The sequence below is a fragment of the Littorina saxatilis genome, linkage group LG12, assembly GCF_037325665.1.
Source record: "Littorina saxatilis isolate snail1 linkage group LG12, US_GU_Lsax_2.0, whole genome shotgun sequence".
Taxonomy (NCBI): domain Eukaryota; kingdom Metazoa; phylum Mollusca; class Gastropoda; order Littorinimorpha; family Littorinidae; genus Littorina; species Littorina saxatilis.
In genome coordinates, this window is record NC_090256.1 from 4169969 (window position 1) to 4185743 (window position 15775).

At 40.9% G+C, this 15775-nt stretch overlaps 2 protein-coding genes across 2 annotated transcripts in view; one reads left to right on the forward strand and one right to left on the reverse strand.

The window, feature by feature from the left end:
- LOC138982012 (trichohyalin-like) overlaps positions 1-1774 on the reverse strand; it is a 27000-nt gene extending 25226 nt beyond the window's left edge. The window contains exons 1-2 of the mRNA XM_070355213.1: positions 1763-1774; positions 1-35 (exon numbers count right to left, since the gene is read on the reverse strand). The exon at positions 1-35 is cut by the window's left edge and continues 679 nt beyond it. Coding sequence (XP_070211314.1) covers positions 1-35; positions 1763-1774 — 47 coding nt within the window. The remainder of the gene's footprint in view (positions 36-1762) is intronic.
- Positions 1775-4653: 2879 nt separating this feature from the next.
- On the forward strand, positions 4654-13698 carry LOC138982017 (uncharacterized). Its single transcript, XM_070355219.1, has 6 exons — positions 4654-4808; positions 6321-7344; positions 9467-9722; positions 10152-10367; positions 12008-12423; positions 13468-13698. Exons 1-6 carry the CDS (start codon positions 4771-4773, stop codon positions 13696-13698), a joined length of 2181 nt encoding a protein of 726 aa, XP_070211320.1. The 5' UTR covers positions 4654-4770.
- The last annotated feature ends 2077 nt before the right edge of the window (positions 13699-15775 follow it).

Sequence of the window (15775 nt, forward strand, 5' to 3'; positions counted from 1 at the left end):
CCCTCATCTGTTTCTGCCTCTTCTTCTTCCTCCCTCTTAGTCAGGCATCGTTAATACTTGAAATTCTTTCCTTCTTGCCAGGTTCGCACACTTTGGTGCACCGAGATGTATGTGGTTCTCATCGACAATGACAAGTGGACTGTCCCAATGACCAGAACTCGTCTGATTCAGGCCTTGGGGAACCTGAAGAAGATGGTTTCCGGCCAAAAGCAGGTGGACCATTTCTTTGTTCCAAATCTGAACATCATGGCGGAAGTGCCACGTGAAGAGCGGGAGTTCCTTTACATAATGTTCCATATCATTTCGAAACTTTTCTGAACATCACAGTGAAACATGCGTGCACATCGCAAGAGCTCCTTTGCCATATATCATCCTTTGCCATATATCATCCTTTGCCATATATCATCCTTTGCCATATATCATCCTTTGCCATATATCATCCTTTGCCATATATCATCCTTTGCCATATATCATCCTTATCGTTTGAAGATGACCGTGAAACTGTTCTGAAAATCACAATGAGACTCCTGAAATTTGACATAAACTGTTCCGGGCATCACGCTTCAACACGCATTACCATGAAACCCCTGTAAAACTCACTATGAAACTTCTATGAACTTTTGCCGATAGTGTTATTCAAATCAACGCAATACTTTCAGACTTGTTTATTATATGAAGTATTCGTATAATGATGAGTGTCTATATATACCCTCAAAAACAGGGTATGCCTGCCTGTTTGTATGTACAAATACTACCGTTGTAATAAACTTCGTTACGAGTATGCATTATTTTGTTTGAATATTTGGAAGATTGGCAATTAAAAATTGTTCCCTTCATGTGAGAACATGCATACGCACACACGCATGCACGCACACACACACACACACACACACACACACACACACACACACACACACACACACACACACACACACACATACACACACATACACACAATATTCACATATGTACAAAAGACTATGTTAAAATGTGACGTTTTCATGCCCGTATTACGACAAACATTACCATTATATTTCCCTCATTCTAGTAGCAGTTTTCTAGCTTATATTCCGGCTGAACACTTGTATTCAAATTGCTTGTCAAATAGAACGGAAGGACCCAAGAAGTGTGACTTGATTTGTATTTTCTGTAGGCGGAAAATTATCTTCCACGTTCATATCAAAAATGTGTTACACGCGACCCAACTTTCACTAAACATTTTGGGAATTTAGTTGTCAAGTTCATAGTTCTTGTTGGCCGAAGATATTAATCAAGAAATTGAGTGAGTTTAAAAAATAAAAATGCTTTCAAGATTTTGAAAGTTATTTATAGCATGATAGAATTGCCCTGACCACCACCTTGGGTCACTGTCTCAGTGTCTGACAAACATTAACATGCATACAGTCATGGCCTACCACAGGGTATCCATTTTCACAGTTTATGTCAGATATGTGACCCTCCACCACGAAATGAGTCGCATGTCACCTCGCGCGGTTCTGCGCTAGGCTTAATAATTATAAGTCCGGGGAGTGTCTGGTAACAGTGTGAGGGTCACCTTAGTCACAGGCTTATAACTCAATTAGTGTTCGCTCTTTTCTAAAACGGTTTTCACTACTGGATAGAGCATAACAAATTCTTTCGGAAAATGTAAAAATATGAAAATCATGCAAAGGTGACATGCGACTCATTCCGTGGTGGAGAGTCACATATAATGTTATCAGTCACTTGAGCGATAAATCTGCTCAGAAGCAAATAAGTCTACTTGGAGATTCATTTTGACTTGTCTTTGACATTAAAACGTCTGAAGTTTGATGGCAGGTGTGTGAAAGGGTAGTGTATCGTGTTATCACTGGCACATGGCACAAATTGACGGGGTCAGGAGGAGGGGGGGAAGGCGGTTAGGGGCTGTAGAATAGTTGTGTAAATGTTGTCCTCTGTGTGTGTGTGTGTGTGTGTGTGTGTGTGTGTGTGTGTGTGTTTGTGTGTGTGTGTGTGTGTGTGTTTGTGTGTGTGTGTGTGTGTGTGTGTGTGTGTGTTTCAGTTCCGTCTGTGTCCCTGAGATTTTTTACTGTGTGTGTGTGTGTGTGTGTTTATGGGGAGGGAGAGGTGTGTTTGTGCGATTGTCTGTGTGCGCAAATGTTCTAGCTTTCTACTGTACTTGTGCGTTTTAATGTCTTTGTGCCCTTTGTGCCTGTGATTATCAATATTTCTTTTAACAATGTCGTGTGGTGGGGTTTTTTCGAACATTTTTGACAAATTAAGAGCTTTATGGTGTTATAAAAACACATTTAACAAAAACTGCACACCACGTCCTTTTTTTTTTTTGAATTAACCTTTCTCTACAAACCAGTATGTCTCTGTCTGTCAAGAAAAAGTTCAGTGTCCTAAATGCTGTAGATGTTTAACACCAGCAGGCCTTCTTAGACACAAATTCGTAGATTTTGACCCGACGTCCTCTGAAGCTTTGAAAGGTCAGGCATCAGACTGACGCATCGGAGAGTTCTGATCAAGCAATGAAGACGTGTCCTCCATGCAAAAAGACATTCAAGGAAAGGCAGATATAATAATAATAATTGTCAGTAAGTACTGGTGTCACATGACTGATGTGAACCAGTTGATTGGCTAATGGCGATGCGCTAAAACTGTTAGCGCACTCTTGGAGTGCGCTAACTTTTCCACAGAGCGTATTCTTGCGCCCTTTGCCTAAGACTGTGCTCTCATCCTCAGAATTAATTAATGACATGTAGCTTATATTCTCCACAATACCAAATGACCATAAATTCCCTGCTTCTCAATTAAAGCAGAAGTGGGTTTTTTCTGACAGATTGCATGTGCCTGTGCCAGTGCCAGTGATCTAAAAAAATAGAAGCCGCTGTGTTTCATCTAATTTTCGCCGACTTGCATAGATTCTTCTCATATGCCGTGTTAGTGGCATGTAGCTTATCATCCACATTACCAAATGATGAGTTAGTATACAATTCCCAGCGGCTAACAGAAAACACAAGTGTTATTCCGATAACGTACCAGCAAGACCAGTTTGGAAGACTGACTCGATCGACTCTGTAGCAGACAACACAGAAATACGACTACATCAGTTCAGTAAATGAATGGTTTCAGAATTATTATTTCAAAGCAAGAACAATCGTAATCGAAAACGTGTAAGGTTCAGAACGTTCTTACCATATATAAGATTTATTAGCAGCCTGCCTTATGCGTACAGACTCAGTGCAGACTGCAGTCGTTCCATTGCCCAGGTTGGCAGGTAGCCTAGCAGACGACATTAACCCCGCTCAGCAAATTAACATGTTGGGCAAATGTGAACGAAAAAACGATGGGGATATAATACGTGTAGGGTTCAGAGCATTCTTACCGTTCATATTTAGTATCAGACTCCCCGATGAGTGAAGATAGAACACGAGAAATATGCCACATTTGTTTTGAAAATGTGCGAACCGTCGAGTCCCGCTTTGAGTCAATTCAAGGGGAGTCACTCCGCATAGTCAATCCGTCGAAGCTCGACTGGAGGTTTCGAATCGCAAATAGGCTAATGAAGAGCCTTTCTCCGAGTTCAAATGAGGTCTCTCTGAAAGATCATCACTGTTCAGATTAACGCTACACTGGAATTTACCAACAGAAATTAAAATGCGTGTGACGAAAGCACGACACACTTGAGACACCCCACACAAAAGTAGATCTTTACTGTGCACGACCTGACCACACAGTTATGCCTATTCAAATGCGCATTGCAAAATGTGCGTTAGGAATCTTCTTTTTTCTATGGCGGTACTGACAATATCGTTATTGAAACAATCCCAGTGCACTAAGGGATTTATAGAGCAAATCTCGAAAATAATTATTGAACTCAGCGCTATGCGCTTCGTTCAATAATGAATTTTCTCGATTTGCTCTATAAATCCCTTAGTGCACTGGGATGTCTCAATAACTTAAATAATAATAATAATAATAAATGAGCATTTATATAGCGCAACATCATAACTTTACAATTATGCTCTTTGCGCTTACATGTAAGAAAACTCGTCATGTACTGCAGAGAGCAAATAGTTACTGCTACCGCCGCTGAAGCTGAAAGTACCCCCGAAAAAACGAAAGAGCCATGTCCTAATTGCAACCAACTATTGCCAAGACTTGCAAGCCGCCTCTACAGGTACAAACAACACAAGTCCAACATCAAACAGTGCTGCAACAAAACAGTGGTTGAAATTGAGATTCGTTGTGATTTCAACGAATCAGACCCCGAAGTTTGTTCTCATACCCGTTTGGGTGTCACCCACTTTCGCTTCGTGCACCTCAGCCCTGTTCTCAGGGGTAGACTCCAGCCTTAACTCAGCCCTGTTCTCAGGGATAGACTCCAGCCTTAACTCAGCCCTGTTCTCAGGGGTAGACTCCAGCCTTAACTCAGCCCTGTTCTCAGGGATAGACTCCAGCCTTAACTCAGCCCTGTTCTCAGGGGTAGACTCCAGCCTTAACTCAGCCCTGTTCTCAGGGATAGACTCCAGCCTTAACAGAGGTGGCTTGAAAGAAAGTAATCGTCACAGGAAGAAGGGGAAAACAGACACACACCCACACAGAAATGTATGCGGGCCCATCCTTACTAGTCTACCCGTTTGTATGGGCTATATTGATTTGTATCACAGTGCTTTGCGAGCCTTTGGTGCACAGATATTTTTAGCACTGATGAAATATTCATGGATCAAACAGCGTGACTGAACTGGAGGTGTGTTTTTGTTGTTGATGAAGGCTTCATAATCTATGACAAGCAGCTTTTCTGAGAATTTGAATGTAGCGAGGTAAGCGAGCTGACACACACACACAAACATACACACGCACACGCACACGCACACACACACACACACACACACACACACACACACACCAACACACCAACACACACACACATAATATATAAACAAGCCCCTGAGGTATATTAATACTATGTATGTATATATAAATACTGTAGCTGTGTCATGCCAATATTCCGGGTCAACACTTGTTTCAACTTGCTTATCAAATGGAACGGAAGAGCACAAGAAGTGTGACTTGATTTGTATTTTCTGTAGAGGGAATATAATCTTCCACGTTCAAATCAAAACTGTGTCACACATTACCCAGATTTCACTGAACATTTTGGGATTAGTTATCAAGTAGATGACATAGTCTGTGTTTGCCGAAGAGATTAGGCAGGAAATACAGTGAGTTTTTAAATCCTTTTTTCCTCTCCGGATTTTGAAAGGTATTTTTTGCATGCTAAAATTTCACTGAAAACTTTATGCCGCTGTTTCACAAACATTCACGCGCAATGGCCTACTCACAGGGTATCCATTTACGCTGATTATGTCATATGATGTGATTTGAAATGATGTACTGTTTGTTATCAGTCACCTGAGTTATATTTGCTTAGTAGCAGATTAGTGGAAGGTATGTTGTACTTTCGATCAGAGATCATGCAGTCAGGCATGATTTTGAAATTAAACGTCTGACGTTTGCAGTTATGGGTGGTGTATCGCGTTATAATAGGCACAATCACACATTTTCGAGGGTGAAGAAGTGCGCGGGGGGCTTAAGGCGGTTTGGGTCAGGAGGATAGCTTTTGTGGTTGTTTACAAAATGTATGTGTGTGTGTGTGTGTGTGTCTGTGTGTGTGTGTGTGTGTGTTTGTTTGTGTGTGTGTGTGTGAGTGTGTGTGTGTGTGTGTGTGTGTGTGTGTCTGTGTGTGTGTGTAAGTGTAAGTGTGTGTGTGTGTGCGGTGTGTGTGTATGTGTGTGTGTGTGGTGTGTGTATGTGTGTGTGTGTGTGTGTGTGTGTGTGTGTGTGTGTGTGTGTGTGTGTGTGTGTGTGTGTGTGTGTGTGTTTTGCTGGCTGGCTTCAGATCCGTCTGCGTTCGTGAGTTTTTCACTCTCTGTGTGTTTGGGAGTGGGAGGTGTTTTTTTGCGACTGTCCGCGCCACACACTCCAACTGTCAGTGGCTTGCTTTCTAGTGTGCCTGTGCTTATTGGTATCGTTATTTCTGGGATGATCAATATTTCTTTCAACCGAGTCGTCGCGTTATGTTTTATTTTTTGGGACATTTTTGACAAACAAAGAGCTTTAATCTTTTGTGAAAAATAAAAAATAAAAAATAAAAAAAATAAAAAAAAATAACAACGTCACCGCTTTGTTTGTGTGATTTTGAATATTTCTGTCAACTATGTCGTAGTTTTGTTTTTATTTCGGATATCATTGACAAATGAAGAGCTTAAGTTGTTTGATTAAAAATTAAAAAAAGCTTCACCGCTTGTGATACACACCACGTCTTGTTTCAGGACAAACCTTTCTCTGCAAACGAGTATGTCTGACAAGAAGAAAGTTCAGTGTCCTAGATGCAGTAGATGTTTTACACCAGCAGGCCTTCCAAGACACAAATGCGTGGATTCTAACCCGACTTCAGCTGAAGCTTTGAAAGATAAGGCATCAGACACAGATGTCGCAACTAAATCCGACAATGTCCCTGAAAAGACGAAAGAGCCATGTCCTAAATGCGGAAAACTGTTCACAAGACTTGCAAGCCACCTCTACAGGTGCAAAGGACCCGAGTCCACGAGTCAAACGTCAGACAATGCTGCAGCGAAGAAAGACGAAAAAACTGATTGTCAGAACCAAACCACGGACACAGGTGCAGCAAACGGCAAAGAACGCCGAGGAAAGGAGAATCCTGAAAGACCGGCATCCAAGAGTCAAGCCAACAACGCTGGAAAAGCAGATGACGACAAGCCACGTCAGACATGCCCAACATGTGGCGACTCATTCCTTAAACTATCAAGTCACTCCAGATGGTGCAAAGGGCTTATGAGCGAAGTGGAAGCCACTGACTCAAAACCTGTCAAAGAAAAAGCAAGCGGTAAGAATCCCACTGTGTCTAAAACAAAGAGACCAGCAGCAGGAAACGAAGAAAAAACAGTAAAACAAGAGGAGCATCTTTGCAGCCCAAAAACAAAACTTCTTGCCCAGCCTCCAACCTCGTGTATCGCTCGCGATAACGTAAAAAGAGACTTCCGGTCACAGTCTGCCCAAGATGATTTTGGCTACAAAGCCATCATTGACACCGTCTCTCTGGAAGAGGAGGCTTTGGAAAGCGTCATGAAACCTCTCAAGCTAGAGCCAGCAGCAAAACCTTACACTGAGGCCAAGAAGTTTTTCAAGGCTGAAGTAAAGCTGGAGAAACATGAGAAGGATGTTGCTAGATATGTCTTCAACCCTTTTCGTGAAAAGGTTACGAAACACCTGGAAGAGGCGACTGGGTGGAAATGGAAGTGTTTCAACTCTGGTTCCAGCTACGACGGGACAAAGGTACATCTCTCTCTCTCTCTCTCTCTCTCTCTCTCTCTCTCTCTCTCTCTCTCTCTCTCTCTCTCTCTCTCTCTCTCTCTCTCTCTCTCTCTCTCTCTCTCTCTCTCGCTCTCTCTCTCTCTTTCTCCTTATGATTTTAGAATTATACATGATGATTAATCGAGTCTATACCTTCATTCTCACACAAAGAGTATGTCTAACTTCATAAATTCTGAATCGTGCGTATGGTAAATCCGCGACAAAACATACCGTTTTTGATAAAGGATCCCTTTGTTCGTTAAACAGCGCTCACTTCCTTCTCCAGACTGCGCCTTTGACTACACGCGGAAGACGGCGTGGGTCCGTGCAGACCCATGATTCTCAAAGAAGCAAACACGTGCATATACCCCTTCACCGACGGTGTAGGTCCATTGGACCCATGACTCTCAAAGAAACAAAACTTATGTTTACCCCTTCGTAGACGGTGTGGGTCCACTTGGACCCATGACCCTCAAAGAAGCAAAACTTATGTTTACCCCTTCGTAGACGGTGTGGGTCCACTTGGACCCATGACCCTCAAAGAAGCAAAACTTATGTTTACCCCTTCGTAGACGGTGTGGGTCCACTTGGACCCATGACCCTCAAAGAAGCAAAACTTATGTTTACCCCTTCGTAGACGGTGTGGGTCCACTTGGACCCATGACCCTCAAAGAAGCAAAACTTATGTATACCCCTTCGTAGACGGTGTGGGTCCACTTGGACCCATGGCCCTCAAAGAAGCAAAACTTATGTTTACCCCTTCGTAGACGGTGTGGGTCCACTTGGACCCATGACCCTCAAAGAAGCAAAACTTATGTATACCCCTTCGTAGACGGTGTGGGTCCACTTGGACCCATGACCCTCAAAGAAGCAAAACTTATGTATACCCCTTCGTAGACGGTGTGGGTCCACTTGGACCCATGACCCTCAAAGAAGCAAAACTTATGTTTACCCCTTCGTAGACGGTGTGGGTCTACTTGGAGCCACATCTTTTTTACAGTGACAAGTACCGGAATTGACCTGTTGCTTTTTTTGTGCTTTTTACATTTAGTCAAGTTTTGACTAAATGTTTTAACATAGAGGGGGAATCGAAACGAGGGTCGTGGTGTATGTGTGTGTGTGTGTGTGTGCGCGCGTGCGTGCGTGCGTGTGTGCGTGCGTGTAGAGCGATTCAGACCAAACTACTGGACCGATCTTTATGAAATTTGACATGAGAGTTCCTGGGATTGATATCCCCGGACGTTTTTTCTTTTTTTTGATAAATGTCTTTGATGACGTCATATCCGGCTTTTCGTGAAAGTTGAGGCGGCACTGTCACGCTCTCATTTTTCAACCAAATTGGTTGAAATTTTGGTCAAGTAGTCTTCGACGAAGCCCGGACTTCGGTATTGCATTTCAGCTTGGTGGCTCAAAAATTAATTAATGACTTTGGTCATTAAAAATCTGAAAATTGTAAAAAAAAAAACCAATTATCAAACGATCCAAATTTACGTTCATTTTATTCTCCATCATTTGCTGATTCCAAAAACATATAAATATGTTATATTTGGATTAAAAACAAGCTCTGAAAATTAAATATATAAAAATTATTATCAAAATTAAATTTTCGAAATCAATTTAAAAACACTTTCATCTTATTCCTTGTCGGTTCCTGATTCCAAAAACATATAGATATGATATGTTTGGATTAAAAACACGCTCAGAAAGTTAAAACAAAGAGAGGTACAGAAAAGCGTGCAATCCTTCTCAGCGCAACTACTACCCCGCTCTTCTTGTCAATTTCACTGTCTTTGCCGTGAGCGGTGGACTGACGATGCTACGAGTATACGGTCTTGCTGAAAAATTGCATTGCGTTCAGTTTCATTCTGTGAGTTCGACAGCTACTTGACTAAATGTTGTATTTTCGCCTTACGCGACTTGTTTTTGTTAGACCCAGTTTAATATAATATTAAGAAAAGAAAGTAGTTTGGGTGCCTGAAGCATTTTTTAAATTGCATAGAAAAATTCCAAATAGTTAATGAGATATCGGATTTAAAGATCCTTCTGGGTCCATATGGACCCATAACGTCCGGCGAAGGATAATTATGGTAGTTGCTTCGTGCAGGTCACACGAGCAGACGAAGTGGACTGCATGTTTACTCCAGCTCTGCGTCAAGGCTGGCTGAATGTGACTTACGAAGGAGCCCCACCTGGGTTTTGCTACATAGAGCTCAACCGTTCTACACGTTCCCCCCGAGGGTCTGAAGAATTCCAACAGCTTAAGGACCTCTGCAGTGGTGACCGTCTGAGCTCTACCAAGTTCCGGGAGAAAGTCTGGAAGGCTTTCGAGAAAGCCGTCCAAGACAAAAGACTTGTCAAAAGTAAAGAGCTTTTGTGTGCTTATGTGTGCGTGTTCTGGCTGTTTTGTGGTTGGGTTTTTATTTTTTTCAAAAATGAGTTGAAGTGCAATTTGGGCTACATTTATGTATATGTTTATTATTTATTTATTTATCTATTTATTTAGTTAGTTAGTTAGTTAGTGAGAGAGTTAGTGAGTGAGTTAGTTAGTTATTCTTTAGTTATTTATTCATTTATTTAGTTATTTATTCATGTATTTTTTAACGCAGTTATTCATTTACCTTTTTACCTATATGTCTGTTTATCTAGTTATCTATTTCTTCATGTATCTATCTATTTGAGTATCAATACATGTCTTTCTGTTAACTGTCCTTTCAGTATTGTAGTTGTCTTTTGTTTCTCTTCGAATGTTCAAGGCACGATTTCTATCTCTCTTTCCTTGCCATTCGCAGAAGACCCCGATGCTAAGCCGGGGTCACCATCCTATGCGGTTCTGCTGAAGACCACAGAAACCAAATTGAAGACTGTGTCCGTTGATCTCGTGCCTGCTCTGCACTTCAAGGGCCTGCCTCCCAAGGCGGATTACAATCTAAAGAAACTCGCTGCAGAGGATGCTGAGTTCATCAGGAAGGGGGGGTTTGACGTTGTCCCCAAAGAATGTCACAAAGGTACTTGACAAAGAACAAACAGTGGGGTGTAGGGGGTCGTTGACTGTGGTGCGGTTGGTTGGTGTTGGTTGTTGTTGGTTGTTGTTGGTTGTTGTTGGTTGGTGTTGGTTGTTGTTGGTTGTTGTTGGTTGGTGTTGGTTGGTGTTGGTTGGTGTTGGTTGGTGTTGGTTGGTGTTGGTTGGTGTTGGTTGTTGTTGGTTGGTGTTGGTTGTTGTTGGTTGTTGTTGGTTGGTGTTGGTTGTTGTTGGTTGGTGTTGGTTGTTGTTGGTTGTTGTTGGTTGGTGTTGGTTGGTGTTGGTTGTTGTTGGTTGGTGTTGGTTGTTGGTTGGTGTTGGTTGTTGTTGGTTGGTGTTGGTTGTTGTTGGTTGGTGTTGGTTGTTGTTGGTTGGTGTTGGTTGGTGTTGGTTGGTGTTGGTTGTTGTTGGTTGGTGTTGGTTGGTGTTGGTTGGTGTTGGTTGTTGTTGGTTGGTGTTGGTTGTTGTTGGTTGGTGTTGGTTGTTGTTGGTTTTTGTTGGTTGTTGTTGGTTGTTGGTGTTGGTTGTTGTTGGTGGTTGTTGGTTGTGGTTGTTGTTGTTGGTTGGTGTTGGTTGTTGTTGGTTGTTGTTGGTTGGTGTTGGTTGGTGTTGGTTGGTGTTGGTTGGTGTTGGTTGGTCATGTCCCCTCAACCTATTGGGCTATTCGGGACCGATTGTATTTTTTTCTTTTCTCAGTTTACATGCTGGTCTCTGTATTTGAAACGATTTACATTTGTATGTCTATCTCAGTAATAAAGTGAAGAAGGTTGTAAACAAAATCGTATCTTTTCATACGTGTCACTTCAAATCTTTTTAAAAAATCTTCATATTCAAAAAGTTTACAATCTTGTTCGGTAGGATGTCCCCGGGGGTACTTTAGGAAGAGCACACATGAAGCTGGTGGAAAGTATGCTGTGGTGTGGCAAAGTAGAGTCAAGACAATGATGTATAATCAGTGTGTGATATGTGGGTGATATGACTGAGTGCTATTCTGTGCGATCTTTCACCTTCGCCTGTCCGGGTTATCGACTACACACGGAAGTCATCGTGGTGCCGTGCGGACCCATGCTTCTCATTTCCTTCTTTGAGAAACATGGGTCCGGACGGCCCCACGATGTTTGTAGTCTAAATATGACTTTTTTTTAATTACTTCTTGATGAAATTTTAGGACATAAGAGATTTTTTAGGTGCCTGAGGCATTCTTTAAAGCTCATTAAAAAAATTCCAACTAGATTAAGAGATATTTGCAATTAAACACTCTTCTGGGTCCACACGGACCCACGACCACCGGAGAAGGTTAATGTAATTTTGTGTTGGTGAATTTGGTGTGGTGTGTGGGATATGACCATGTGCAAAAATAATGATGTAGTGAGGAAAGGGATTTGGGGAGGGGGGGGGTAAATATTTAGAGCAGAGGTCTCATGACTTCCACGTGTAGGAGTAGAAGAAATAGTAGCATGTATGTTTACTTATTTATTTTGTTGACACTTTTCGGTTGTTGTTTGCTTGTTGCTTTTTTTAGGGGACTGCTTGCTGTGGAATGATGTCATGTTAAACAGCAAAAATGTACGTTCGTTGGTCAGTGTGTGGTGTTTCTTCAACCTTTATTTTCCCTCCTTTTATCAGAGGGGTACGAAGACGTGCGGGACCTTCTCTGGCGATTGTCCTTCTCCAGAGCAGAGAAGAGGCTGACCCTCAATGCTGACAAAAGAAACAAAAGGACCACCTCAGCCTCTGCCGCAAGTGATGATGAAAACGATAACAACGACAGTGACGAAGACGACGATGATGACGACAACGACGATGGTGATGACATCCAAAAAGATGCTGACTCAAAGTCACCTGCAAAGATCGCGCCACGTACTTGCAAAAAATATGTTCTCCGCTTGCTCAAAAGACTGCTAGAGATAATAAAAGGATTTGAAAACTCCAGGACACCTTATAGTCCGGACCCGAAAATGAAGGAAGTGCAAAAAGCAGCTGAGCATCTGAGGAAGAAGGGAGGAAGGAACGTCACCATTGAAAAGTTTACCACGTTCCAGGTGAGTTTGTAAATACTTAGAACAGAAGTCTCATGAAACTGGGAGAGGTCTATGACTTGTAATTGTTGGAGTAGAAGTGGTAGTAGCATTAGTATAGATAGCTTCTGTTTGTTTGTTTGATGGTTTGTATCTTTGTTTGTGTGTGTGCTACCTTGTTTTGCTTTCCTTTATTTTATTTTATTTACTTTTCTTTTCCTCTCTTTAATTTTTGTCTACTTTGCTTTTCGTTTTACTGCGATGCACTTTATTTTTCAAACTGTGAATTTTTCTCTCCTCTGCTTTTCCCTTTTTGTTATCCTTCTTCGAAGTATCTTTTGACATCTGTTCATTATTCGCCTCTTTCTTCATTCTTTGTCTTTTATGTTCCGTTTTTTGTGTGCTTAGTTCATACAGTGACTTTAGAGCAGGTAGCTGACCAAAATGCACGCAGACATTCGGACATCATACTTAATGTGATAATGGTCTTCACAAGTATATTTGTCCATGTTATTTCTCTTTTCTTTTTACATTTGTAAAGTCACGTGCATTGCGCCTTTGTTGTTTCCCTTTCTTCTTCATATATTCTTTGTTTAGTTCATTTGTTTACTCACGGGGTTTGTTTCATACTTTCTTCTTCATATATTCTTTGTTTAGTTCATTTGTTTACTCACGGGGTTTTTTTTCATACTTTCTTCTTCATATATTCTTTGTTTAGTTCATTTGTTTACTCACGGGGTTTGTTTCATACTTTCTTCTTCATATATTCTTTGTTTAGTTCATTTGTTTACTCACGGGGTTTGTTTCATACTTTCTTCTTCATATATTCTTTGTTCAATTCATTTGTTTACTCACGGGGTTTGTTTCATACTTTCTTCTTCATATATTCTTTGTTCAATTCATTTGTTTACTCACGGGGTTTGTTTCATACTTTCTTTTGCATTTCTGTATTCATTTGTTGTAGTCTCGTGTTTTCTTCATTTTCTTTTTCCACAACCTTTTCCTGAATATACTTATAAGTTTCTCAATTTTAGTCTTGTTTGTTGTATCTTGTCCATGGGATTTAAGGTGCGGACGCTGCTGTGGACCCAGATGTACATCGTCGACCCTGAGAAGTGGGCGTGGGAGTTGTCCAGAACTCGGATGATCCTCGCCCTGACAGAGCTGAAGAAAATGGTGTCAGGCCAGAAGCACGTGCCGCATTTCTTCATCCCCGACCTGGACATCATGGAAGAGGTGCCGTTGGAAGAGCGAGAGTTCCTCTACATCATGTTCCATATTACCAAGGACATTTTCTGAAAAGTAGTTTTGGTGTTGATTGCTGTCACTCGGTGTGTTTTCTCTTCTTTTTGTCTCTACTTTTGTGCGTGTGTTGTAACATTTTTTATCCTACATACGTGAGAGAGACACCCGTGAGATAATAATCTTTCAAATCACACGTGTGTATATCATGTAAATGAGGTCATGTCAAGAAAGTCTGGCAGGGACCTGTTTTTCCACTGTTTATGATGCCAAAGTCACCGAGACAAACGTCATTATAGAAACAAAAATTGCGCTCGCTAATTACCCTCGATGAATCTTTAGAACTAACACGTCATACCACACTTTCAGAGTGACGTTTCTTTGCTTTGACGTAATAGATTGCACGAGGCTTTAGAAGAGATCGAGGTTCCAAAACAAGCGTCTTCAATTCAGCTGCCTCGACTGCAAGACATTTTTAGTAAAATACACGTAAGTACAGTATGTAGGATAAACAGTATACTACATGGCTTGCTGTGTCGTACCAGATTTACACTCGTTGCTTTTTCAAATAGTGAACAGCTCGCTTTCGCTCGCAGTTCAATATTTTTAAAAACAACTCGTGTAAATCTGGTACGACACAGCAAGCCATGTAGTATTCTCCATGTCATATTTTGACTAAACGTTTTAACATAGACGTGGAATCGGTACAAGGGTGGTGGTGTCTGTGTGTATGTGTGTATGTGTAGAGCGATTCAGAGAAAACTACTAGACCAATCTTCATGAAACTTGACATGGTCGTTCCTGAGAATGATAGCCCCAGACTTTTTCAAAATTAATTTTGATAAATGTCGTTGATGACGTCATATCCGGCTTTTTGAGGCGGCCTTGTCACACGCTCATTTTTTTAATCAAATTGATTGAAATTTTGGTCAATCAATCTTCAACGAAGCCCTGACTATGGGATTGCATTTCAGAATGGAAGCTGAACAATTAATTAATGAGTTTGGTCATTAAAAAATTTAAAATTCTAATTGAAATTGAAATTTAAGTAATCGATCCAAAAGTGATTTCATATTTATCATTTCCTGATTCCAAAAACATTTAGATATGTTATGTTTGGATTGAAAACAAGTTCAGAAAGTTAAAACAAATAGAGGTAGAGAAGCGTGCTTTTACGCTTTTTAGAGCTTGTTTTTAATCCGAATATAACACATTTATATGTTTTTGGAATCAGGTAATGATGAAGAATAAGATTAACTTAAATTTGGATCGTCTTATATAAAAAAATGTAATTACAATTTTCAGATTTTTAGTAACCAAAGTCATTAATTAATGTTTAAGCCACCAAGCTGAAATGTAATACCGATGTCCGGCCTTCGTCGAAGATTGCTTTACACAAATTTCAATCAATTTGATTGAAAAATGAGGGTGTGATAGTGCCGCCTCACCTTTTTTAAAAAGCCGGATATGACGTCATTAAATATGTTTATCGAAAAAATGAAAAAAACATATGGGGATATCATACCCAGGAACTCTCATGTAAAATTTCATAAAGATCGGTCTAGGAGTTTACTCTGAATCGCTCCACACACACACACACACACACACACACACACACACACACACACACACACACACACACACACCACGACCCTCGTCTCGATTCCCCCTCTATGTTAAAATATTTAGTCGAAACTTGACCAAATGTAAAAAGGCAGTCTGTTCATTTCATTCGGTGAGTTCGAGAGATTGACTGATGCGACTTGATTTTTATAAAATATTTTTTACTAAGACAAATTGCGACACTTCTTGATTTTATATTAATGTGTACACATGACCAGTGATGTAAGCAGGCACATGCAGTTTGCATGGAATGAAATAAAATGCAATAGATATAATCAAATCGTTAACTTAACGATGAATAGGCTGCAAACACGGGCAAATACTACACATGCATTCCTTTCTGTGTAAACACCCGGGCACTTCAGCACAGACTTGCCCAGGCTTGTACATGGTTTTTTTTTCCACATTTGACACATGCAAAACCTCCACAGCTTAGCTACTTCCTACGCTGTACTTTGCATGAACAATTAATGTACAGCCCGGCTACTTTCTGCTCAGGAAGGATTTTAAA

Excerpts from the sequence above, each read along its gene's own strand:
- LOC138982017 (XM_070355219.1), top strand. The coding sequence starts at position 4,771 with ATGACAAGCAGCTTTTCTGAGAATTTGAATGTAGCGAG. Across the intron at positions 10,368-12,007 it reads CCCCAAAGAATGTCACAAAG|AGGGGTACGAAGACGTGCGG; the intron begins GTACTTGACAAA and ends TCCTTTTATCAG. Across the intron at positions 12,424-13,467 it reads AAAAGTTTACCACGTTCCAG|GTGCGGACGCTGCTGTGGAC; the intron begins GTGAGTTTGTAA and ends ATGGGATTTAAG.